Source organism: Zonotrichia albicollis, chromosome 3 (assembly GCF_047830755.1).
Source record: "Zonotrichia albicollis isolate bZonAlb1 chromosome 3, bZonAlb1.hap1, whole genome shotgun sequence".
NCBI lineage: Eukaryota > Metazoa > Chordata > Aves > Passeriformes > Passerellidae > Zonotrichia > Zonotrichia albicollis.
Window position 1 is genome coordinate 103,998,847 of NC_133821.1, and position 27,409 is coordinate 104,026,255.

The 27,409-nt window shown below is 39.6% G+C and overlaps 1 protein-coding gene across 3 annotated transcripts in view; it reads left to right on the top strand.

Annotated features, from left to right (window-relative positions):
- Nucleotides 1–17,449, top strand: part of ELOVL4 (ELOVL fatty acid elongase 4) — a 39,792-nt gene extending 22,343 nt beyond the window's left edge. For all 3 annotated transcript variants that reach the window (XM_005485932.4, XM_074538332.1, XM_014266335.3), the window contains exons 3-6: nucleotides 817–897; nucleotides 7,528–7,699; nucleotides 9,900–10,027; nucleotides 10,531–17,449. In XM_005485932.4, coding sequence (XP_005485989.1) covers nucleotides 817–897; nucleotides 7,528–7,699; nucleotides 9,900–10,027; nucleotides 10,531–10,806 — 657 coding nt within the window. In that variant the 3' untranslated portion in view covers nucleotides 10,807–17,449. The remainder of the gene's footprint in view (nucleotides 1–816; nucleotides 898–7,527; nucleotides 7,700–9,899; nucleotides 10,028–10,530) is intronic.
- Nucleotides 17,450–27,409: the final 9,960 nt, after the last annotated feature.

A 27,409-nucleotide genomic window follows, 5' to 3' on the forward strand; every position in this document is an offset into this window, starting at 1 on the left:
TTCTATCACTCCAATTTATGTCTGCTCCACTTCTTTCTCTCTTTGATCCTTAATAGAGGGATTACGTGGCTTTAAAATTCTTGGATCATAACATTTATGAATGTCAAGATCAGTGTTACTTGAACTTTGTACAACTCTAGACAAGTGTACTTCTTTCCAGTGGGAACTTGTTCAAATGTCAATTTTGTCTTCTCCTGTCCAGGTTTTTGCAATGCGCTTAACTAAGCACAGAGAGGCTCTACAGAAGCACTTCAATTGCTTTTTTGTTGGCCAAAATGGGGAACTTTTCTCCATCCTTTTTCCCTCACTGTGTTTAGTGGGTATTCAGATTTGGCTGTTCAAAGTGAGGGGGGGAGGTTCTGGATTTTGGTTGTTATACTGTGCCTAGAATTGTGGATCCAAATTATCCAATTCCCGTCTCTTGAATCCATACTGGGAATAGCATTTCTGTCAGTTGTAGTGGAAGAAATTAGGTATTTTCTGTTTCTGAAGCTAGAGCCATCAGAAAGAATACTAGTGTCCAAATAGCTTAAGGTCATACTAGAATTTGTTGTACAAGGTTCTCATTATCTGGGCAGATACATGCAGGGAAAAAATAGTACTTACTTTTTAATTTACAAGAAAAAAAATAAATAATCTGTAACAATAAGTTGTTAGTACTAAATATTGGCTTTCTTCAATAACTTTTTTAGGACTAATAATATTTTAAGTATTTCTGTTCTGGTAAGTTTGATGTAGCAAGAAATTTGCTGATAATTGTTATAAATGTGCTTTATGTATTATATTTCCTCTCATCTATGACTTTAATATTTTCAGTTGTTCTTGTCATCAAGAGCTCGAGGGTACAGCTATGTCTGCCAGAGTGTGGATTATTCAGATAATGTTTATGAAGTTAGGGTGAGTATTTCTTTTTTGTGTTTGCATATGAATGTGTGTAATATATAGCACTACATGATGGTTTAAGCCTTTTCTGAAAACAGTGTTTCCACAGCTGCTGTCAGCAATGGCTGTGTCCCGTTACATCCTCCCAGGCCACTTCAGGTTTGACTACATCCTACATGGCAGGTTTAATCAAAGTGCATCAGCATATTTGTGCTAGCTTGCATCTGACTGCTGCAAGTAAGGGGAGTCTTAAAGATACCATCCTTGGCTTCATCCACAGTTGTACCATCCAGGGTAAACTTGTGTACATCCTTTGCTTCCCAGAGTTGCTGAAGTTTGGATACCAGGGTAACCACAGTAAAGGAGGTGTGTCCTGGCTAGATCAAAGCAAGTGAGATTTGTCATCTTATCTTGTGGTTGCACTTCACCCATCCTGGTGTGGCAACTCTTTGTCTCCTTTACCCATGTTTGGTTTTATGAGGCCTTGCTGGCATTTGGCAAATGTATTATCAGTAGATTTCATTGTATAATCTTAGATTTCAAATATCTGGGTTTTGGAAAACACCCAAATTAAAAGCAAAGTGCAGTTCCTTGTTCATTTTCATAATGCTGTTGATTACCTCACATACTAAACCTTATCTTCCAGCAGAGCTGACACCTGAGAATCTCTCAGCTGTTCTTGCAAGTTCCATGTACAGATTAGGACATGTCCCTGAAAATGCAGTGAAAATGTGTTATGTTTATGGTAATTTGAAAGATGTTTGTCTGTGAGTGGCTGTCCATGGACAGTGTTAGTAAAAGCTTGTGCACATGGCAATAGTGAGAGCAAAAGGTTTGAGTCTTACACCTTGCTTATAATGGCTGATACTGCAGAACAGCTCTGTGTGTAGAATTTTATTGGCCTTATTGCAGCTGGCAATCTTTTACCTTTGCAGATACAGTGCTCTCACTATGGCAGTCACTAGAATGATTCTGTTAAAATTTTTGTGGGAAAACAAGATCTAGCAGAGTATAGCAAGTGCTTGACATGTTTGGAGTTTTTAATAGATTAGCAAAATAGAATGCTCTTGCACTTAGCTGAATGACATTGAGGACTGGTGTGGTATATATTGAAAGAATTTTTATACTAGCTAAATACAAGCAGTGGTCTGTTTCATAGCTTTACTTTTAGGTGCACTTATTTGTGGGAGGCAGTGGAGAGGTCAGACCTGCTCAGAAGAATTATCATCCATTTTGTTTGTTATGACAAACACAGCATTATTATACAATGAATTAAAGGCAAAATGACCTGAAGAATGTATTTATGCTTTAAAATGTGTCCAGATAGGAAGGATTGCTCTAGCAATATTTACTCTTTTGACTTCCTGACTTTTTTCTTTTTTTTTTAAATTTTATAAAATTATTTGCCATTTTTGTGGATTTGCATAAAATTTATCCCTGAAGTTTTAAGTTGTAGCATGTTCAGTTTGCAACTGAGGGAGTTGAGGAAGGAGGGAAAATGGAGTTGTCTCAGGTTGCTGCAGCAAGTCTATAGTATGCTATCAGTCAAGATTCTTTTCTTGATCATTTTCTGGTAGTCCTTTTGAATGAATTCTCAGTTTAGGTAAATAAGTTGCAAGTAGAAAATTGTACTTTCCACAAGTGTGCTTTGTCAAACTGAGGATTCTGGGATACATTTCTTTCCTGCTTTACAGTATGTCATGCTCTGGATTTAGGAGGTATGCTGGTTTTTGACACTGTCAGGCAAAAAAAAAAACCCAAAAAAAAAAAAAAACCAAAAAAAAAAACCCACACAAAAAAAACCCCAAACCAAAAAAACCAACCAACCCCATCCAAACCTCCTCAAGATTTCGTTCACCATCATCTTTCATAAAACAAACCTGCAAAAGCAATTTTAAAATGTTTTTGTAGTTTTGAGTATAGAATTGATAAGTATTTTAGCACATCTCTCATGTCCTTTTAATAGCTCTAGATACTAAATGTCTGGCTTTTACTGGCACCAGGTTTGCTCTGCAGAGAAATGCTGCACTGCAACAGTAGAATCAATTCCAAATGCAATGACCATGTTTGCAAGGGAATGAGTAAATAAATCCTGTGTTGCTCAGATAAAGAAGACTGGGGCTGGCTCACATGGAAGCAGCACTGAGCCCAGAAAGCATTATGGAACATGCTCTGAAAAGCAGAGCTTCATATATGACTTTATTTGGGGCTTTGAAATTTGGAACAAATGTTAAAAAATGTGAAATTAATTGTATAGAGTAGTCTAAATGGCAGCATATGAGCCTTGGTAGGGGCCCTGTTTCTGGCTTTTTGGAAATGTGCCACTGTGAAATTGCCATCACATTGAGTGGCCTCCTCTGTGTAAAGCTCCTGATCAAAATATGAGGTCAAGAAACCATCCTTTGTCCTTCAAGAGACTACAGAGAGCTCCCAGAAAACAAGTTTGGCTATCCTGGATACCAGAGAATGTTCTTTTCTGCCTCTCCAACCCACATCACGTACCAAGACAGTAAGCCAGCGATTTTAAGGGAGCAGAGTAAGGGCAGGTGGTGGCACTTCCCCTGTACAGTTTAGCAAGTCAGCAACTTGTGGCTCAGAGAACTCTCTAGTCAGACAAAGCCTCTTTGGTTTTGCCAGTTTTTAGGGGAATATTTTTCCATGTATTTGTCTGTATATTTTCTTGAAGTTTATATCTATCTTCTGGCTTCCACTGATGGTTGTCTAGGTAGTTCACACAAAATGTGAAGAAGCTGCTCCTCCTGCTTAGTGTTTTGCACCTACCTACACATATTAATCTCATTCAGGCTCCCCTGACTTTTCTACAAGAAACTATGGATAACTGGAGCAAGCAGGGATGAAAATTAAATTCCCCAGTTGCCGAAATATTTGCTGAAATAAACTCCTTTGTGAATGACTTATCTGCTGAATGTAGTGGGCAGCCACTGTACTGACTGCTGGCAGGAAGTTGAGTGGTTTTGTTATGGAAAAAAATAAAATGTTCATAGCAGACAGAAAGAAAAGGGGATAGAAAACCTCTTAGAAAGTATTTAGAGGGATCTACAGATGTAACTTGCAAAAACTTTTTTGGTTATCGATTAAGAGTCAAAATAATAAGTGCAAAGGGCTGAGATGTTAAATCCATGCTTTGTAGTACTCCTTTGGGAGCTTCAGAATTTGAAGTGAATGATTTTGCAACACTGTCTAACTTAATGTATGCTGGTGTCTGTCAGTAGTCATTTCCCCCCTCTGCTTATGTTTGTGTGTCCTTGTTTACCAGGTCAAAGTTCATCTATTTTATTTGCATTTCTGAAAAATTGGGAATTTGGGCCTGTGTGAATTGGTTCTTGTTTTAAGTGTGCTGATTGTAATCATGAAGCCAAGCAGTGGTTGTTTTCTATATTGTAATTGTACTCTGCATTGTTAGTATTTATGTCTAGAGCTTGAGTGGTTTCCTCTTATGAAAAAGATATAATATACTTTAAAATTCAGTAAACTTGACTTCACAAGTTCTGTAAACTTGTGAACTGAAAACTTGTGAACTTTTATAATGAACTGAAAATTCACTATAAAAGCTATTTTAATTTTTCACATTGCTGTGACCTTCCAAGAAGGGGTCCCTTCACATCCCTTAATGGATAAATGTCTCCAACCCAAAATGAGGAAAAATGCTGCAGAAACAGAGTCCTGTAATAAAACAGCCCTCCAGTCAAAAACCCTGCAGCAGGCAGAGGACATGGGATTGGACCTCTTGTTGACCCTCTTAATCCTAGGCTGTAATGTAATCTTTCTGTGCCATCTGGTGTTTTAACAGACTTAGATTGGTACATATGAAAATTACTATAAAATATATAGTCGTGACTAGTATTGTTCATTACAAGGATGTGCCTTTTTAATGCATTATTCCTTTTCTTTTCAAGTAAATCTTTCTTGCATGCAGTGTCCGAAGGCTAAAGGTTAGGCCATGATTTTTGATGCTTTGAAAAAGAAATTTAATAGTACCCATCTGCTCCTGACAGAGCTTACATATCAGCATATTGTTCTCTGTTTCTGCCCTTTTTCACTGACTTTATGCATGGCCTCAGGCAAATGACATTTGTTTCATTTTTTTCTATAAGCTAATGATGAAAATGTGTGTAGAAGTCACTGGAAGTACTGAAATAGATCATCAGTACACAAAACCTATCAGGTTTGAGAGTAAATGATAGAAAATTTGATGATAGTAACTAAGCAAAGAAGCTGACAGGCAAAAAAATCTACAGGAACACAAAATCAGCAGGTATAATCCTTCAAAGAGTCCTGTTGTTTTTCTAAAGTGATGGGAAGCATTTTTGTCAAAAGTTCAGATTATTTTTGCCCATGGAGTGCAATTGCTTTTTCTGCTAGGTGCAATTCAAAAGAAGAGCAATGAGATGTGTTATGTGACTTGTCCAAGAACATAGACTGAATTTGTGGCACTTTGGGTATAAGGCAGAAGTATTTTTGTAGGATTTTCATATTTTACTCTGTGTCACAGTAAATTGGCTATTCACCTATGGGCTATTTAACTTATTGTTCCCTTGTTTCATTAACAAAAATGTCCATTTACTTTATAAAAGATTTTATGGCAGTTTGCTTATGATTGACCTCCTGGTTCTCTAAAAGTTTCTTTGAAGAGAGGACTTCCAAAGAGAGAGCTAAAGTATTGCAGTGCTGGATTGTCATTTTATGGCTATACAGTCCAAAGTGTTTATTGTCAACTTCTGAAATGAAAAGATGCTTATCTCAATTTATGTAAGAGGTACAACTTTAGCAAAGACCTGTAAGAGATGCTGGACTGTTATGCTAACCCATTGGGTGTGAACAAACCTTAATGTGGGTGTTATTAAATACCTGACTACCTGTCCCAGAGGCGGTACTGGATATTGAGCAATATATGCATATATATATATATATATATATATGTATATATATATATAAATATAATTCTTGCAGCTTGCCTGTGTGTCTGGGAACTCCAAGATCTGTGGGAGTCACTCTTCTGTCATTAAGCCTCTCTCCAGCTTTAGATATTAATATCTCTTCATATAAAAGTGAAAAAATCTGCCTCCTCTTCTCAAGATGTGAAGTGGGCTAAATCACATCCAGAGAGAGAGAAGGGTGTTCATTAATATATATAGTAATGATATATAACATAGAAGGCTGCAGTTTGGCATCAGTGAGATGTGCAGTCCCTCTGGGAAACTGCAGAGCCTGCAATGCAGATATGCAGCACTCTTCTCCTGTGCTGCATTTTTGCTTCTGCTGTAATTTCTCCTAAACTGTTCACCAGACCAATTATGGCTATGACAAACTTAGTCTGTGGAGAGATGTTGTCCTTTCCCACTGCTTTGGAGAGATGGAGGAAAACACCATGCAGGGCTATAGCATCACTCTCTACAGCTCTTTATGGTTCCCCTTCTCTCCCCAAGAAGTATGTGTGGAGTTGGGAAGGGAAGCTGTTCTGTATTAATTATTTTATCTTCTGTCTTCCCTGCGGACTGAGGAGGTGGTGGGGTTATTTCACACCATATTAAGTTAACAAAGTCTCATTTACCATCAACTGAGTCCTGAAAGACAAGGCCAACATCTTACAAATAGTGTATTGTGACATTGCCTGCTCTCCTTGCTGGTGGTACCAATTCCAACTCCTTTTTTTTTTTTTTCCACTCTCAGTGTGAGTCACCATCTGGTCCCACCCTTGCATAACAAGCTGGATGACTTACAATGCCAAAACGAGACTTGTTGCTATGTTTTGGGATCTGGGAGGGAGTCCCTACCACCACCATACTCCCATATCATAGCATTAGCATATTGCTACACAGAGCTTCTGGGCTTTACTTGCTTTGACAGTATCCTAATTTCAGCGGGAAGCCCTGTTTGTGTTGCATCCTGGGCAAGATGCGCTGTGATGGGTGGATGAGAAAAAGAATTTTGGGTGTGTAGCACTTCCCTGTTGGGTAGATGGATGATACCTGCTCAGTTTGTATGGCTCCTGTGGTCTCTTTTTTCCTACTCCCTGAATAGCAGAGAGCCACTGGGGGAATGCTGCTTTTCAGAGGGAGTTACTGAGCAGGCCAGAAGAAGATGAGGGAATGTTGCTATAAGGAATGTGAAATCTGTGCTCCATTTAACTTTTTTTGATATCTTTCCATCCATATGCCTGTGGTACTGGAGGTTTCACCTTTGTAACTTCATTTTATCGTCATGTTTCTGCCTCATTGTTCTGACCACATCAAAGTGTTGCCTCATTAGAGGGGGAAGCCCTGTGGCAAAGCTTCTGCAAAGCTTAGGAGAGAATGAGGACACAAACTTCCCATGCTTAACTGGTAAACTGTTCAGATATGGCAGAGCTTTTAACTATATCAGCTCTTTTTTACAGATGTGATTTGAGAGCAACAGGCTAAGAATAATCTTCTTCCATAATCTTCTTCCATGTCCAGAACAGATGAAAGGAGTATTTTTTTGTTGTTGTTTTCATACTGTCAGATGTTTGATTCCAACTCAACATTTAACCAAGATTTAGGGAAGGAAGCCATGTCCTTCTCTTACAGTAGCTAGATGGTGAGAACTTTATTCCATTCAGCTTGGAATCACTCAAACTTACATAGTCTCTGTTTTTCATTGCAGATAGCTGCTGCTCTATGGTGGTATTATGTCTCTAAAGGAATTGAATATTTGGATACAGTATTCTTCATCCTGAGGAAGAAATTTAACCAAATTAGTTTCCTTCATGTCTATCACCATTTCACCATGTTCACCTTGTGGTGGATTGGTATTAAGTGGGTTGCAGGTGGACAAGGTGAGTTCCCTTCCTCTCATATGCTTTTGACTGGACAGAAGGGAGAATTATTATTGTTTGGGAGCAGTAGAAGAAAATGTTACAGACTTGACTTAATAATATACAAAACTGTTCATTAATGCATACGGCCTCCTTCTGTGGGAAACATGGGGGAGGAAAAGATAACAGGGCAATAGTCTAATGAATTGCAAAACTTCTTTTCTTTTCCTCATGGGCATCAGTTGCAAGCCTGAAGTTCTGCCTTTGAAAGTATCTGTATCTGTGGGAAACAGAAAGATGTATGCATCTTGCTTAACTTTAATTTTTGCAGATACAGAGAGCTGCAAAATCTAATTATGGGCCACATTCTGTGTGAAAATTTAATGAAGACAATGGAGATGTTATTTTGGCATTGTATATGAGTTTGAGGTTTGCTTTTATTTTTATTGAGAGGCAAATATAAAATTCTCAAACCTTCCCTTGGAGGTGAGCCAATAAATCTGTCAATTAACTTTCAAAGCCTATTCATAATGACCCAAGTCTAAATTCATTATCAGCCTTTTTTCCCCTTGCTTCTCTTCTAAAGCCTCTATCAAATAATTTTATTTTTGTTTATTTTACTTGCCACACCCTTCATTGCCAACATTGTACTCTTGTTCCTATTGTTCAGCCTTATCTCAAATTGAGAGCTCTGCAGAGCTGAGGGTACAGGGAAAATGCCCTCTTTCCTTTGATGTGTGGTATATTAGTAAACACAAAATAACATATTATGAACACCAAACTAATATTTTGGGTTTGGTGTTTTGTTTTTTGTTTTTTTGAACCACACTAACACTTAATGCATGGGTGGTTTATGCTCCCATTTACTATAGGTATTTAGTACTGAGTGACCACTTACATTGCAATGAAAAAATATGTAAATTCGGTGTCTCTTGACTGCCTTTCAATTTCTCTCACATAATATGCAGGAAGCAGGTCATTCAACCAGATGTTTAATGATCTTTATTTGCAACTGCACCTATAAAATAAAATAATTGGAGACTGGATGGTTACTTGTAGTCTTGCTTAGAAATTCCCTGGATAGCTCAGAAGGCCCACTCCCTTTTTGCCTTTTCAGAATTTTCATGCTAAATATCTGCAGTTTTTAATGCAACAGTTACAACTATTTCCAGATTTCTTTCAAGCTTTATGTTCTAGCACTGCCTCTTAGTTTCTAGAGCCTGCAAAAGGAAAAGCAGCAGTTTCTTTTCTGCATTTATATAGCAGCACTGCATAAATGTGGATAGATCTGTGTTCTTCTATTTTCTAGTTGATGGCACTTTGCTTACATAGACAGGTCTATTATAAACTAGACTCTATTACAACAACTGGTCCAGACCACAAGGGCATCTGAGCTGTTTGATGTCAGCAGCTATTGTCTGTATCGCCCTAATCTTATACACTAGAGCATTTTTGAGCCTCTCTGTCAGTGTAAGAATACTTTAACAAAATATAATGTGCTTCTGTTAAATGGCTGCTAATCTTGACAAAGCAAATGGATCTTAATGCAAATGAAACTGTCAGCATGCATCTAACGTGGATCATTCTGGAAAATGTTATACTATACACTGACATATTTAAGAATGCTGGATATTTTAAATCATAAATAAAGAAACTAATGATTATTAATTTAGACAAAGTCACCTGGCAATGCCTTAAAGTTCTTATAAACATGAGTCAAGTCATGCTTCGTATGGGCTTTTTTTGCCCTATTTAATCAGACTTCCATGTGAGTTTCTTGACTTCTTGCTGAAAAGTGAACCTTTTGCATTTAAATACAGTTTAAAAGATTCAAATTCAGAGCATGGTACTTTATACTTTACATTGTCAAATAAAGCTTTTGATAATTCTTCAGAAACACATTCACAGTTATACTACAACAACTAATGTGGAATAGATGTCGCTGATGTTTGTTCAACAAAAATCTTATAAAAAGCTTTGGCTTTCAAACCACGACACTAGTTACACTGAAGTGTGGCATACTACTTGCATTAACATTTGTTTGTGTCAGCACATGTTGACAGCCAGGTCTGTATTATACTATTCAATATTTTGGAGATGGAATCCTGTCATGTCCTGTGTTTTGTTATTTTTCCTCTTAAAAATAATGATACAAGTAATACTAGAAAAGAATCCTCTTTTCCAAAATGACATGATGGTCTTCCTTTCTGTTCCTGGACAGCTTTTTTCGGAGCTCAAATGAATGCATTTATTCATGTCATTATGTACATGTATTATGGATTGGCAGCTTGTGGCCCTAAATTTCAGAAATACCTGTGGTGGAAACGATATTTGACCATATTGCAATTGGTAAGTAATTCCCCTCCTTTTGGGATAAAAAGTGTTGCCTCTGTGTGGATTTGCATTTGCAGAGCTTTGGATCAGATGCTGCTCCTTACAAAAGTTCTCTGTCTGACACTCCTCAATTAGAGTGCTTCCTGGAGATGGAAGCATTTATTCAGCTTTGAAAAAAACAAATGTAGCATATATAAGGGTTGTGTGAGTTAAAGTCTAATGCTTCCTTGCTGGTTGTTTCAACTGAATAACAAAAGCACATTCAAAATAGAGAAAATTCAGATTGCTCATTATCTTCTCATTGTCCTGTTTCTGGAAGCTGATGCCAGATATTACAATAAATGTGATGCTCCTGGTCAAGCATAAATGTGTCTGCATGAATGTGACAGGCAAATACAGCTTTCCTACCACCTCCCAGTTCAGCTGTTTTCATTACTTAATGAATTGGTATAAATTGATGCGCTCAGACCTACAGAATATATCCAGATGTTTTTGATTCTATATTTTCTGTCTTTCAGGTGCAGTTCCATGTGACTATTGGCCACACAGCCATGTCTATTTATATTGATTGTCCTTTCCCTAAATGGATGCACTGGGGTGTCATTTTCTATGCTATCACCTTCATTTTCCTGTTTGGTAACTTCTACTATCGGACATATAAGCTGCCCAAGGAACCTGTAAAGAATGGCAAAATAGCAAATGGTGCTGTTGCAAATGGAGTAAGCAAACCAGAAAATAATGCTGTGGTGGAAAATGGAAAAAAGCAGAAAAAGGGAAAAGCAAAAGGAGAGTAACTTGATCCAGGCCTTAACCATTGTTGGCAGTGAGGAACCTCCAGTTTGGTTTATAAAAGGAAGAAAAAAACACTATCTGTACCAATTAACCTTAGGTTACTGAAGAGCTAGAACACAGATATTTTCATTATTTATGAAGATTGTTTTAAGAACAACACTAAAGTTGAATTTCTATTGTAATTATGTAATTATCATGCATATGGTCTCTGTGTAAACTTGTAGACTGCTGGTGTTGGTGAATGTAAGGAAGAATTGCAGTTGATTCCATGTTTAGCAGTCCAAAAGTTAATACTACCATTGATACAGGCAGTTTTGTTGGCACCCACATTTCTTGGGGGGTGGGGGGGAGGGAAAGGAAGTAGCATTTGAATACTTGTGCTTTCTTTCCAGAAAATTATTAAATTTCAAATTATGACGTATTATCTAATCAGAATGTGCAACTTTTCTTCTCCTCCTTGGAGAGTACTTTCAGACAAAATATGTGCTGTCAGAACAGTGTTTGACTTTTCAGACATTACTTGATTTAATTGAGTATCTGTTACAGTTTGGTTTTTGTTTTATTTTTCTTGTGTGGAAATATACCTACCTCTTCATCTGCTGAAAAGAATATTGAGCATTAAATAACTGGTTTCTGAAATATGGAGTCCTCTAATCTAAATATCCGTTAGTACTAATTCAGGAGAGTGTGTGTTTCCCTGTGGAAGTAAAAGGGATTTTTGGTGGTATCCTTTGATCAAGTCATCATTTCAGTGTAAACTGAAATTTTGGAGCGGTACTTTTAGTAGAGCCAAGTCAAGAGTACATTTTAAGAATGTGTAAATATGAACAAATATATTGGTTGAAGCAAGCAGTAAAAATAGACCCGCTGCTTGTTTTCTGTGACCTGCATTAAATCTGTGGCACTGACTCAAAGTACTCAAAATGGTAAGATAATGCTATGGTGGAGAGAAAACAGCATGTAATTCCATTTAGAAATGTTGTGTGCATGAGTAGTCATGCTAACTACAAGGCCAGCCATCACTTTATTGGGAGAGAGAATTGGGTTTAAAAGTACTACATACAGCAAACATAAAACCTTGAAAACATTGCTATTGCTTGAAACCTGTCAAAATTCAATTTGTTAGATTCTTGCAGGCAAAGTATTGCTGATAGGCCACCATTGTAAGTCAAAACTGCTAAAATAAGTAGAAACTTTTAGATGAATTTTCATTTACATGTTACATAAAGGACTTTTTACCATTCCTTTTGTGAAGAAAATAGGGAAAGATCTATACACCTTCTGAATAATGTGATTACTAAAAGATACATTTTGAGCTGCTTAGCATGCAATGAGTAGAAGATGGGTGGAATTAGAAACTATATCCTGAATTACTGTGTTCCTTGACTATCACTGCAAGAGCTGCATTGTTACTGTCCAAATGTATTCCCCCCCCCCCCAGCTCTGGTCAAAAACATATCCAGAGGTAGCAACAAACATGTATCTGGCAAGTGGCACCACTGGTGCAGAAAGAGTACATGGAACTGTGAGTATAAAGTGAGTGACACGTTAATAGGTTTTTGTATCTCAGTCATCCAGTGACTGTTTATAATATGCAAGCAGGTCACATATTCTGGTTCTCAGGTTTGTCTTGTTTCTATTTAAAAAAAAAAAATCTAAACCCAGAAAACAAGTCCTAGGAAAAAGAGTTTTGGATATAGTCTGTTGTATTAAAAAATAATTCCTAATGCTGGAGTTGGTTCAGCTGGGAGGTGGTTCATCCCTAATCACCACCACTTTGGATTTTTGGGCAGAATGTAGAATTGTGAAAAACTGTCTCTGCTGAACTCAAATGCATGTGACCATTAAGTTTCTTATCTGCTGTGTCTTCTGATTCTTGCAGCCTTTGTAATGATGCTTTTTGCATTTGCATAACTGCGTATTTGCGTGGTGTGGCATGGGGAAGAGGGATGGGGATCTACCCTTCCTTCTTGGACAGATGCCACTACGCTTAACCAAGCCAAAATGCTGGCTGTGTAACTTTGGCTCTGTAGCTTTGGAGTAGCTAAAGGAGTAAAAACTACAGAGGAGATTTACAGCACAGCTGCTGCTCCAAGGTAGTGGCTGGTGTGAATGCAGTTACCCTGCTGTAATTTCAAGGTCGTTTACCCCACTTTGATTAAAGGGTAACTTCTTTCTATTTGCCATGGGATGTGGGCAGCTAACTTCTAAGTCTGTATCATTCCTTGAATTGTGTTAGATTGGTTGTTTGCTCTGTCATTCATTCAACAAGCCAGCTCAGCTAAACTGATACTCTTAATGTGATCTAGCTCTGAAACACCATACTGGGGAGTATTCCAGTACAGGTTCAATTGTGTCTTTGCTACACTTTCTGACTAATTCTTAAGAATTATGTCTTGCATGATGGTAAATATTTAAATAACTGAAAGTCAAAAATTTTTCCCCTTCATCATGCATGGAAGGGAATTAAAGTTGATTGGAACTTTAACATTGTTGACAGAACTTGAGTAGAAATCTACTATCAAATTCTGGGGTAATCATTAAATTCTAAAAAAACATGAAAAACTCATTGTGAGAATGCATGTGTACATACACATCAAGTTGTCTGGCCCTGTGCATAAAACCATTTTGAGAGTTTGCCATTTCATGTGGGAAAAATCCCCAGTTATAAAATTACTGGAACACTGCTGTTCTGAGGACATCTTTTGCAGTATGACTTTCCTAGGTCTAAATATGATATATTTGATTGTTCATGTAATTCAAGTCCCATTGCAATCTTGAATATAATGGCCTTATTAAATGTGCATTTTTGTAGGCATGACCTTGAGTGCAATATTTCTGTTTCTGACTATGCAGCCAGACTCACAGAATACAGGGCTCAACTTGTACAGCTTTTTTTTTTTTTTCAAAATATAGGCAATAATGCACATGTGAAATATTGACAGATCCATTAGAGTCATCTTTGAATCTAAGGAAGCTTAAAATTTTGCTATGAAAGTATGTATAAATGTGTATTTTCTATACACAGTTCTGAAATTCAAATTATACAATCTTTTGCAGTAGAATTATTCTTTACAGGGTTATTGGGGTTTTGTTCTTCTAAATCTTTCAATTTATTGAAAAATTAAATTCAAACAATTTGAAACTTGTCTTTTTTTGCCAACGAATGATAATTTTTTGCTAAGAGTTCTGAAGCTCTTGGACCAGAGTCTCTAAATATTTGATGCCATATAAGTGATACCATTTCATTTAGCCTCATCTCTAGCAGTGACAGTTGTTGGATTATTTTAGCACTTTTTCAGAGTAAAATTACCTACAAATTATCTATACATGTGTGTATATATGTGTACACATACATAGTGTATGTGTGTGTGTATATATGTATGGGTTCTTAGCAGATTCTTTCAATATGTGAAGTAAATTATATTTCTTGAATGTGAATTTGGCAGGAGCTAATAGAATGATTCCTAGCTCCAGCAGGAAAATGAAGCAGTTTTCTTTCCACAGATCCAATATCAGTCTTGCAAACATAAATAGTATTTGTCAGTTATTTTAGATATAGGATGGCAGACAAGACAGGGCCATTTCTACAAATGTAATAAATATTTTGAGGCATCAGTTGTAGATTCTGAGGGGAGAGATCTCAACTCAGGGTAGCTGGGGAATTATGCTGTATTATGGTAGGGATCATTTTAGTATGAGTAACTTGCTCCAGGTGAGTCTTTGAAATCATTGCAATCATATTCTCTGTTTGACAGAAAACTTCTAAAAATAAATCATAGAATCATAAAACCATTTAGGTTGGAGAAGACCATTAAGATGACTGAGTCCAACTATTAAACAAATGTTTCCCTGTAAGTTCAGAAGCATGGCCTATTTGATTACAGGACCATCAATTACTTCCAGCTCCGCATCAGGAGAAAAAGGTGAAGGCAAAATGAAAATGCTGCACATTTTTTCAGGTTAACCTAAAGGGCACATTTCTTCAGAGTAAACACTTGAACTGCATGTGCTGGGAAGGGAGGTAAGAAAGTACAAATAGCTTTTGTGATGCAAGATCTCAGTCCTAAAATAGCTTACAAGCACTGGCTATCTCTTAAAAACTTGAATAAAACTGTTCATGGTGCATAAAGTTAAACCTTGCATGAAGCTAATGTGGGCTGAGATGTATTTCAATCAAAATTGAAGAGAATGGGGAGCTAATTAACTATCTGGATAGTGTATTTATCTTGGTTAGAAACACAAACTAATCTAATTTGATACCTAAAGCAAGACACCCATTTGACATCTCATTGCACTGCAGTCTGATGCCCCTTTGCTAATGCAGGCAGAGGGAGCTCCATGGAAATGAGTGGGTTGGTTCCCATTTACCTCAGCAGAGTGTGCTGAGCACTAAAGAGCAGAGAAAATACTTGCTTTCTGCCAATATCCCAGGAGGATTGAGGGAAATGTATGGTTCAGGGTGCTGCTTTTGCATAAGGTGTTCATGCTTTTGTAAACATTAAAAATAAACATTACTTTTTTCATGCTGTTTGAGTTTGGTTTTATACATTCTGTAGTATGTTCTTCTGTGTCCCATCTTGCCTCAGGATTCCTGCTAATTTTAGTGTTGAGCAGATTGTGTGATGTAATCTGTTTTATTACCCAGGACTTTGAGAAAACCATTTTTTTTGTGACACATCCTCCTCTTTTAAGGTTACAGGAACTTCCTAATTTTGCATATTGTCCCCAAATAGCAGTGAAGTGACTTTGAAATCACCCTTAGGGAACTAACTGAAAATAGGATGCCCACTTAAAACAAACAAAAAGATCCCCTAAATTTCCTTATTTGGTCTTGGAATTGTTAACAATTAGGAATACAATTAGCCATGAAGTTTAGCTTTTGGTGGACACTGTGTGGTGTTAATGAAGTCTCTCATCCCAGAGAATCTGGAGCACTTTTGGCATTGGGTGCAATTTGTGGTTACATGTGCTGGGTACAGTAAGTTCCTTCATTGTCTGCCAAGTATGATCTCTGTAATCAACCTTATAATATCAAGTTGCACCCATGTTGCACTCCTAGAACCTCAGTGCAAATAGCTACTCCAGATGTCAGGTAGTAGAGAATCAAGCCTGCCATCATAGCAAAATATGGTGTGGTCAATTATGTCTTGCACAATTCTCAGCTATTGCTTCAATCCACTGCTTGCATCCTCCCTGGAATCAGAAAATACACCGTGTTCAGAACAAGATTTGTCCTTTAGATGATTAACATGTGCTGGGGTAGGCTCTCTCTGCAGGCATCCTTCTCACAACTCTATTCCCCGCCAGTAATTAAAAATAAGAACATGGTCAAATCAGATTTATTGGATGATTGGATAGAATGGACTGGATCCTCTGAAGTTCAATGTTCTTTTTCGTATCACTTGCTTCTTAACATCTGGGAAGTTGGGGTTTGCTGGGGGAAGGGTTTTATTACCTGTTCTCTTGCTCAGCTCAAAGCACTGAATGTGGGTGAACGTGGGCTACTCAGACACACACATGGAGCATAAACTCAAAGACAGCTATGAAGGCAGTTCCTCTATGGACTAGTGCCTTTCAGTGTCTTTTTTTATGCTTGGGACTTCTAGGTCACCTGGAAGTGACCTAGAATGAATGCAGGCACACTTTTCTGTTGGCTGCCTGACATGCTAGTGACATCACATTTGACTTAATTACAAAGATACTTATTGATGGGTAGGTTTATGTCTCTTGGTCATCCAGGCCCTGATTAGTGCATCCTATAAAACAGTGCTGGCAGTTCCTGCCAGAGCACCACACAGCCAGTGCTGCTTTGGGGGGAAAAGCTGTTTGCATTTGGTTCAGTAGGTGGGAATTGATACGAGCTCATATGGCATCACTGCTATCTGTCAAATCAATCAGGTAGGTTTTAGTCTGCTAAACAAAAAGAAATCTTTGATTTTTGAAATAATTTGAAGTGTTTTTTGTCCTCCTTATCTCTAGAGAGCTATTGTTCTTGCAGTTGTATAACCTAATTTGTTTGACGAGAAAACCACTGTTGTGCTGGTATTTTTTGGAGTTTATGTGTGTTTATGAGAGAAAACTACAGAAATGCAAAAACAACGTGGGCCAAAAGCTGGAGAGCATGAGGTAATTGCTCCTGTAGTTTTTGCTGTTGCCCCTAGATGTTGCAGGAGTTAAATGACTGTAGCTGTCACTGTTGTGTATTCATTACAGATGCTGTAATGGTATACAAGTAGTGTCCTTGTGCATAAGTACACTCTGAAGTACATGAGAATTTGCTTTGTCTTAAATGACAATCAAGAGTTATTTATCTGACTACAAATGCTTGGAGTGAAAGTAATTACAAACATCATGCTCCTGCATTGGCAGGACTCACTCTGTATTTTCTCATTGATAACCTTCAGAGCTTCTGAGTAGCTTCTTGCAGTAACACAAAGCCCTAAAATGCTGAAAATTGATGTATAATTGCTAAAAACTTTTTTTTTTGCAGAGCTTCTGCTGCTGCTTTCTTTTTTGTACATGTATCTTCAGGTCAGGTGCTTGCTTACTAAATTATTCCAGAGTGGGATGTATGTCATAGGAAGATCTTATAGTATCTGCAAGTAAGTAAAATGTTAAAATAAACTTTGAGGTGTTTTACAATCAAGGGTTTCAAGTCCTTGGCATTATTTGGTACACTGGGTGCACCTCAAATGCTGCTCTTGGGCACAGGCTACTGCAGCCTGGGTCTACCCAGCCTGATAGGAATTATCCTTACTGAGCAACAGATTCTCACCTGGAAATTGGTGTCTGACCTGGTTTCTACACATTTGGCAGATGACACAGAAGTCATCCCTGGGCCAATGAGGAATGGGGGGGGGGGTTGTTGTTCTACCTATTCTCAAAACATCAAATTTGGCAGGGGGTGTTGGAACATTGGACAGTTGGAACATTTTCTGCTGACAGCATGAGGTACAGAGTTTGCAGAAAATGTGTCCCTGGATGCAGTACTTGTAAAGAGCCTAGAATATTTTTCAGCTCTTAGTTGCTTGACATAAACCAAACATGTTGGAAATGCTTCAATTAAATGGGAAAAACCACCACATTGTTGGGATTTACTGAGAAAATGAGATTTCTAGGTAATAGGTAGCTCTTTACTGAAAAATTCCCCTTTTTTTCTCTTTGCCTACTTCAGTCACTTCCTCTGTGCATGTCTTTCTACTCTGCTAGAGTGGCTCCTTGGGTGAAGACGGTGATGTGTTCAGAGAATAGTTTACTGCTGTGATTTGTCACTGGGGCATGTGAACTGTCTTTTCATGCAGTCTGAAATGCCAAATAGCAGCTGCACATTCTGAGCAGGTTGAGTAGTAACAATATCTTTCATTTAATGATCCCAAAACTGAGTGTTCTGGATACAATAAAATAATAGAAGGAACAGTTTTTATTAAATTTTGTCTTCCTTCTTAGCAAATATGGGGCTACAAGGACAAACTCCAGTTTTGTATTCTATGATATGGAGGCACACTGTGCATTCATAACCAGAGCTTTGGCTGCGAGAAACAGAGAGTTTGCTGCGCTATAAAATCACCTTGTTAGAGATTTTGTACTGAGCTCTTCTGTGATGGCAATTTAATAAATATCAGATTTTTATATAAATCTGACTTTTGGGTATTTATGCTTTAAAGTCAAGTAAGTTTTCTTGTACAGTTAAAATCTCTCATTGTGAGTGTTGATGCTTTTTGGTATTCTCTAGGTGAAGTTTCACTTATTTCAGTGAGAATTTCATCAAGGACAGTCCATGATGCTAACAGAATTTATTAATTTAATTACCATCTAGACCTCACATTGCACACTAGGAAAGTTGGAGTATAATAAAAAAATAAGGATCAAAACCTTTAATTTTTTTCCACCTTTTTTTCCACTTTTTTTTGGTAGTTATTGTTTTGGTTTCATTGGTTTTGATGTTTGTTTGTTTGTTTGTTTGTTTGGGGTCTTTTTGAAGACTTTACAATGAAGGTATAATTACTTTAGTAAAATACTAGAAGTGGCAACATATTTTGAACTTACACAGTGTTGCCTGAGAAAGCTCCCCTTTGTGCTGCAGACCAGTGCATGGGTGACTTTTTTTCTGGCTTTATGGCACTTCAATAAGTCTGTTTTTGATAAGGGATGAGATATGAGACTTGTATGTGCAATGCTTGTAACTCAAATTCTCCTTAATGTCTCTAGTTGCACCAGCACTGTGGAATCCCCTGTAGTACCATCTTAATAAGCACTTGGCATAAATTGTCTGTCTCACAAATCTATAAAATCTCTTGGATCCAGAAGGTGTTGTCTGAAGCCCATTGAAAGCTACAGAGGGATTGATTTACCAAAATCCTTGAGCTGAGCAATAAGAACAATTTCAATTTCAAATTAAGAATTTGTAATTTGTAGTTTTGTAATTTTTTAAATTGTATTTTTTTTTTTATACTCAGACTCACAGGGTGCCTTTCAAAATACATTTCAGCACGTTTTTGGCAGTGAAACAATTTTTCATTCTTTCAACACCTTGAGTGTGACTCTGGTCCAGCCACTGGCTACCAGGGAGCAGCACTGGACTCTCTGCAATTCAGGGCAAGTATTGGAAGATGGCTGCTGAGCTCAGTAGGAGATGCACTAAATAGAAGGAATCCATTTACTTTGTAATGTGTTTTGTTAGGAATTTTAACTGACTGGGGAATAAGTGGGTATTTTCATCTGACAAAAATATTCTTGATACTTTCTTCACATTACCTCTTGATGCATGTTTTCATGGGGAGTAGAAACGTGCTCTAGGAACAAAGAGATGCACAAAGTGGTCTGCTTGCTTTTGCATTGCAAAGATGCTGAAAACAATATGATGCTTTAGCCAGACAAAGGATTTGAGACTCTGTTCTCAATTTAATTTTTGGTGTAGCAATTTTGGCAGCATGACATCTTGAGGAAATGTAATTCTTTGTTTGTTAAAACAGCAGCAGAATTCTGTGCAGTGCCTCCTTCACTGAGCAAATTTCCCATTATAAGCATAATGCCAGACACCAAGATTAGTTCTCAACATCATTGTGACCTGGTGAGCAGTCCATTCTGGATCTAAATTAGAAATTTAAAAGGATTCCATAATCTGCCACAAAGTCAATATAGTTAACAGCTTTTTTCAGCACAGTGACTAGGCCAGGACATAGAAATTATTAGCTGCCAAAGCTATGTTTAGGAACTAGGAGTTCAGAAAAACAAATGAAAAAAATCAACAGATTGTTTGTGTTCTATTTCCTGATTTAAGTAAGTTTTAAAAGTAAATTCATTCAATACAGCTTTGTCAGGTCTTTCTTCAGCATTGAGGAATAAGTTAAAGAAAAGACAAATCCCTGAACTCTGCTCATTGAGGGTATTACTTACTGTTCTTTTTGTGCCCTCTTCTTTTTCAGTAGCTAAAGCAACTGAATTAAGAAATGCCCTCATTTTTGCTTATTAATGCTATTTATGTTAAGAAAATAAGTATCAGGTTTTTAATTCCCTGCTGGGGCTTTTTTCTCTTTGATGCTTAGACAAAGTAGCCATTACAGTTGTGAAGAATGCTTTAGAGAAGAGATTGATGATACACTCAATCAGAGGTGAGGGTGAGCTAATTAACTATATTTCTTAATTTATTTTTTCAGCTGTTATAATGCAATCTGAATGTTTATGCAAGAATTTCAGGTCTTGAAACCGGAAATTCCATAGCAAAAGGAGCATTTTATGTTGGCAAGGAGGAATTAATCCACTCCCAGTGGGATGGCCCTGCTGTCCTATGAAAGTTGAAAGAATAAGAAATCATAGCAATACTCGGCCCTGAGCCACTTTTAAAATTTCAAGATTTTCATGAGTGGTCAATCCTATTTCTTGGGTCTGGTGTACCTTTGAGGACTTATGGGATTGACTGAGGAGCAATTTAAATACGTAAATAAATAAAAATAGCAGATGTTGAATATCTGTTCCAGGTGATTTAGTGGGGAAAGGGAAGATTTCCATAGCTGGAAACTGCATCCACTTGCAAAACATTTTTTGGGTGGCACTTGAATTCAGCAGGTTTGCACAACCTGTGAGCTGTCACCAGATTGCAGGATGAAGGGATGACCACGGGTGAGTGGTGGTGAAGGCACAGACAGCTGGATGATGCATTTCATTACAGTGTTTCCTTGGGAAAACTTGGAGCCCTTCCTAACTGCTGATGTTTTCTAAGGAAGAGCTAAATAATGTTCTGGCATCAATAGGAAGGGCGTTTCTGCAGCTCCACCTCCACGGCTTTAGAGCTTTAACTGATGGGCAATCTTAAAATGGCTTTTCTGGCAGGTACCTACCACAAAAGCAAAAGCTGATCTTTCCAGAGCTCCTCAACATTGGTAAAAGACCACTCTCAGTTGTTTAGCTCTGGGGCATGCCTTACCTTAACAGGGAAAGGAGACCATAAGAAGACTTGCAGTTTACTTTGAATGGCCACTGTGCAAACTGAGACATTCTGTATGTTTTCCAGTGAATTACAGGCAAGGATGAGAGGACTAAACAAGTTTTGAGCAGACACCCTTTCTGCAATGTGGTGTCATGCCTTAACAATAGTGTTATCCCTCCTGGCAGGGATATAAAGTAAGGAGATTATTAATTCAACAGTAAAAAGCACAGTAGGTAATTTGTGTTAGCCCTAGTTCTTTGTTATTTTTTTTTTTCCAAGGGGAAAAAAAAAAAGAGACATTTACAAAGTGGTTGGAATACCTGGTAAGCCACCAGAAACAAGACTTGCAAGGACTTGGGTAAGGATGACTCTCTCCTTTGATCCTGTTCTTTCTGCAGTGTGGCAGGCTAATACAGGGCTAGTGCTGCATCTGCAGGCTCAGTGCAGGACTTGTCACACTGCGGGGCTGAGTCCAGGTTTAGAGCAAATTTAGGGAAGAATCCCCCCAAAGGAGCTCCAGTGGGAAAAGCAAATCCAATCGGTCCCTCCCCCCAACTGGTCCGGGAGGAAAAAAAAATACCTCCTTGGAGAAAGGTGGAAAAAACACCTGTTTATTAAACAATAAGACCAAAACAGTATCAAAAAATTGAGACCCCTTGCCACTCTAAAAGAGATGACAAACTGAGAAAACCCCGGGTTCAAGCAGCAGCTCACTCAGTCTCTGATCAGTCTCTCAGTGCTGGAATTGTCGCAGGCCCGGCCCGGCCCTGTGGGCCACAGCTGCAGCTGCCGGTGCTCTCCTGGGTGTTCAGTCCAGAGCAGTTCCAAGAGGTCCAAAGAAAAGGGAAAAAGAAAAACAGTCCAGGGAACTTCTTTGCCTCAGCTAGCTAACACTAACTAAAAAGCAAAAGAAGAGCTCTCTGCCCCGCTGTCTGTCCGCAGACAACACAGTCAGGAGCAGGAATGTGGAGGAGTGAGTGCAGTGTCTGAAAACAAACTGCGCGCTTCTTCTCTCTCCCCCTTCTCTGTAACACTCTTAAAGGTACAAAACTTATTATTATTCAACATAAACAGAATGAGACGATTGGGGATAAAAGCATCATGTAGTCAACCCAGGACAGGCTGGAAATGAGATCCTGCAGCCCCTGCTGCCTCCTGGGACATGGTGGTGTGGAGAAACACCGAGAACTGGCAGAGCTTTTGCTCTCCTGCCCATGCCCAGAGCACCCTGAATCTTCTCGTGCAGCGAACGTGCTGCAACGCGTGATTTGTACCGTCACGGCTTTGCAGCTTCTGGTCTGGGATAAGAGACTGAATCGGTTTGCACAGCATTAAACAGGAATTGTGCTGAATGCTGAAATCAAATGCCAAATCCCTGTATCTTATTCATTAATAAGGTCTTTTTTAATTTGGGATGTAATTAGCTTACATCATTAAAAAAGTCCAGGTAAGCATTTTCTAATGAACAGCTGAAAAGCAGTCACATGGAAATATTCATAATTCCTGGAAATGGAGTTAAAATCATTTTGCTTGAAAAGCTTCTAGCATAGCAGCAGTTGTGTTAGCCAGAAAACCAGAAAGAGTTTATTTTTACTATGTATGTCTAGATGTACACACACAGACACCCGCCTTCCCAATCATGGTGCTGCACTTTTTACTTTTTCTACAGTTCTTGCAAAGTAAATTGTAAAATGTCCAGCATCTTTCTGGTGTTATTCACGAGCATTCCCAGATACACCAGTTTAGCTGCCTGTGTTCAAGCCCAAAAGCCTTTCTCAGCTGCACAACAGCTCTTCCTTAGCTTTGACTGTCTCTGAGCCACGGGAGGGAGATTTTTATAGTGTCACAGAACTCCTCTGTCCTGAAACTCCAGAGCACTTGGAATAGCACAATGCCAGTGATCAGCTGGTTTTATGAGGTGTTTTATGTAAGTATTTTATCACCCTCTAATGAAGATTATTGATGTGATATTACCACAGCTAGCAACAAAAAAAACTACATATGGAAGTGTTTTGAAAAGCCAGCAACAGCTCAGGGATAAGACTGGTGGTTCATCAGCACATGGGATCCAATCCCTTCACCTTGTCCAGAGGATGTGTCCCCACAGGGCTGGCAGTCACCTCTCCACTTCACCCATTCTCTGTGCTTCCTCATTCCCAGCCTAACCCTCAGCTCATGCCCACCTCTTGTGGAAAGGACCAACCAGTCTGGCTCCTGCTGCACTGGCTCAGGCAGGAAAGCATGCCAAAGCCTCACCAAGCAACAGGGAAACATGAGCAGGCTTTGTCTTGGTGTCGCCCAGGCTGCCTCTGAAGAGCACTGGCAGTGCAAGGCAGGCCTGCCCCTCGCCTGCTGACAGCCCTGCGTTATCTCCCCTGCCATCCTTCCCATCAGCTCTTTCTGCCTGGCTCTACCAGTGACTCAGTCTATTAAATGGGCGTCATATTTTATTACAAACCTGAGCTGATTAATTACATGCTGTTAGGCAAAAAAAATGCAGGGCAGCTGTAGAGGGGAGTGGTGATGCAATGGAGGTGCAAACAGAAAAGCTGTCACTTCTGGAAAGGGAGAGAAAAGGATTAAAGTGTTAACATAACCAGAAGAGCTGCTTTCCTAAGTGGATCAGTCACTGGAGGCATTGGGAAAGCTTGGCTTCACAGGCTGCTGCCATGGGAAGCACTGCCACCCACCATGCCAGTGCCTGCAGCTTCACTTGCAGGCCTGGAGAGATGGGGAGCTCCTTGTGCCTTTTCAAAAGTAGTCATTGCCATCGGTGCTAATGCAAACCAAAAATGGTGATGCATTTTAGAAAAGATTTTGAAAGTTTTTAAGTGGGGAGCATCTGAGCTAGTATGGGAGGATACAGAAGAAGGAGAGTTTGGAAACATGGTGCCTCCCTCCTTTGGCCAGCAGTAGAGCAGGAGGAGGAAGTGCCTGCTCATCCTGGCTTTCCGTTTGCTCAGCATCATAAGTATGCAGTCTGATCAGGAAAGGGCAAGGCACCTCTTCCCAGGAAGAGATGGAGAGTTCCTGGCAGCTCTGTGTCTCAACTGGTGCCTGTGGGTAGGGAGGACACGCTCCATCCCTTCAAGGGGAAAAGCAAGCATGAGGGAGGTGAGTAAGGCCAGGGAGGACGGTGACTTTCCACTGCCAGATCTGTCTCTTGGGGCACAGGCCAGGATTTCCTGTCTTTCAAACACACACACACACAAACACACACAAACACACACAAACACACACAAACACGAGCGCGCGCACACACACAAGCACCCTTTAAAAGCAATTTGAAAATTTTGGGTCCAAGGCAAAGGGTTAGTGGTGCAGTTTAAGAAGCCAGGAACATCAGTAGATGAGAGCATGACTCACTGAAAAGACCTTTTGCAAAGGGGAAGTCGGCAGGAATCACTCTGAAATTACCATGGGTGGCAGCTCACACCCTTTGAAGCGCTGGCTAAGCCAATTTAGATTTTGCTATACGTGTTTGTTGCTCATGCTTGAAATCACACAGGTAAAACCCCACTTCTGTTTGCTCTGTAAAATAGCCTGTGTGCTTGAGCTGGCACATCCCTGGTGGTGGGTTCACCCTGGCTGGATGCACAGTGCCCACCAAAGCCACTCTGTCACTCTCCTCCTTTGCTGGGGCAGAGGAGACAAAATGCAATAAACAGCTCGTGGGTCAAGATAAGAGCAGGGAGAGATCACTCACCAATTCCTGTCCTGGGCAAAACAGACTCACCTTGTGGAAATTTATTTATTGCCAATTAACACCAGAGTAGGGAAATGCAAAATAAACCCAAATTTGAAAACACCTTTCCCCACCCCTCCCTTCTTCCCAAGCTTAACTTCACTCCTGATTCCTCTACCTCCTTCCTTCCAGTGGCACAGGGGCACGGGGAACAAGGGCTGCAGTCAATTTATCACATGATTTCTAACTCTCTTTCCTCTTCAAAACGGGGCTCCATACACTCTTCCCCTGCTCCAGTGTGGGATCTTCCAGGGGCTGCAGGTGGATCTTTGCTCCAGCCATGGACCTCCATGAGCAGCAGGGGCACAGCTGCCTCACCACAGTCTGCATTACAGGCTGCAGGGGAATCTGCTCTGGCACCTGGAGCACCTCCTCCCCCACTTCTTCATGGATCTTGGTGTCTGCAGAGTTGTTCCTCTGCCATATTCTCACTCCTCTCTGGCCAGAATTTGCTCCTGGGCAGTAAATTTTCCCCGTCCTTAAATGTGTTCTTGCAGCAGAGTTACCATGGTCACCAATGGTCTCAGTTTGGCCAGCATGGTTACCATGGTCTCAGTTTGGCCAGCAGCAGGTCCCTCTTGGAGCAGGCTGACATTGGCTCTGCTGGGGAAGGCTTCTAGCAACTTCTCACAGAAGCCACTGGTGTAGACCCCTGTGGCTATAGGACACGAAATAAAATGACGCAGACATGCAGCTCTGCAAGGCAAAAAAGAGGGAAGATTAATTTCTGACTCCAACATTTATAGATTTCCAAAAGTGACAGTGGATTGGAGGGTGCCAGTGCCACCTCTCCAATGACACTGGACAAACCAACAGTCCATCAAATTTCTCCTCCTCCATAAAAGAATGCAAAACAATAAGTTATTTATGTAAATTGTGGGAGAAAGTTCATTACAAGAATGTAAACATCAGAAAGCTTAGAAAAACTTTAAAAAACAGGGCAACACACCCCTGCTACCAAAACCTTGCTGTGCAAACACAATACATCCTGTTTTCCAATGCCACAAGAAAGTGGAGCAAGTGAAAGGGAAAATAAATCCTCCCATAGTGACCACTACACTCTCAAAGCCAAACCCACGGACTCAGTAACTCTGGAGAAGTCAGCACAGGTGGGAGATGTACACTTGCAGAGGTCTCTGACAAGCCAAGGCTGTGTGCATTTTGAGGCCTGCTCCTTAGAAAAGCACCTTTATCATTTGCTGGTGCTGGACAACTTCCTCCTGCGGCCCCACAGTGTCTGGTAGGTGTCTCAGAGCCCTGGCTAAAACCCAGCCGGAAATGGCACAGATTTCTGAATGCATTATTAGCAAATGCAAGTGAGTCACTGCTTCCAACACAGCAGTGCTATCAGTGTCTCACTCACCAGAAAGGACAGGTTCTGTGTAACACAGGAGCCCACAAAGAAATGTACATCATCATATGCTGGGTGCATCCCTGTGCACCAGCCCTGCAGACTGTCATCAACTGAAAACCTTCAAAGCAACTGAAATTATCATTGGATTAGGGAATGGAACAGTTTTAGAGAATGGTTACACACATCCTCTAGACTTTTTACTTCAGGAAATATAATTTAAAAGAATAAAGTTTTTTCAACAATGTAATTATGTCATGTGTTTCATCTTGTACCCTATCTTTGCCTCTTTAATACTTTCAGCCAGTTCATTAAGTGATATACCATCTTTTTGCATGGAATTATAGAACAATATAGTCCAGGAGATCTCTTTGATGACCTTCCGACCCAATTTCCTGCTCAGACCAGCACCAATTTTTAATGACCAAGAAGCTTCTCAGATAACCCCTTTTCATTACTAAAAATGTGCCTTTCCAAACATTCACTCTTTGGACACCTTGACTAACCCAGGGACTGGGCAGAAGGGGGTTGGAGATGTCTCAGCTCTTAGTGGAGGAGGTGAACCATGGAGGATCTGAAATAAGAGGTTAGGGAGAGGGTTGGAGGCTCAGCTGGCCCATCTGTTACCTACCTGCACATAGAGACAGTCTGGTTTTCTTTTAAAACATGACAAACTGAGAGCCAGCTACTTTCTGGGAATAATGACAATTCCCAGAAAAAAAAAAAAAAAACCTCACCCATCAGGATGGTTCAGAAATTGAAACTTCAGAATCTGGCATAAGAACAGGGCATATGAGGCCCAACTCCAGGAGCCATGGCCAAAAGCTCCACAAGAAAAGGTGTTTAAAAAGGAGGAGAATTTACAACATGCCACCAAGAGAGCCCCAAAGCTTTTTAAGCTGTGCATACAGAGGTCTGTATTCTTTATGAAATATCCAACAGACCAGCACAGACTTGTGCTCCAGAAGGGAAATGGGACATACAAAGGGGAAAGCCTGAGAGAAACCTGAAAAACAGCAGGCGGCAGTGACATCCTACCAAGAAGAAGGGTAAGAAAAGGCAGACAGATAAACAGAGATT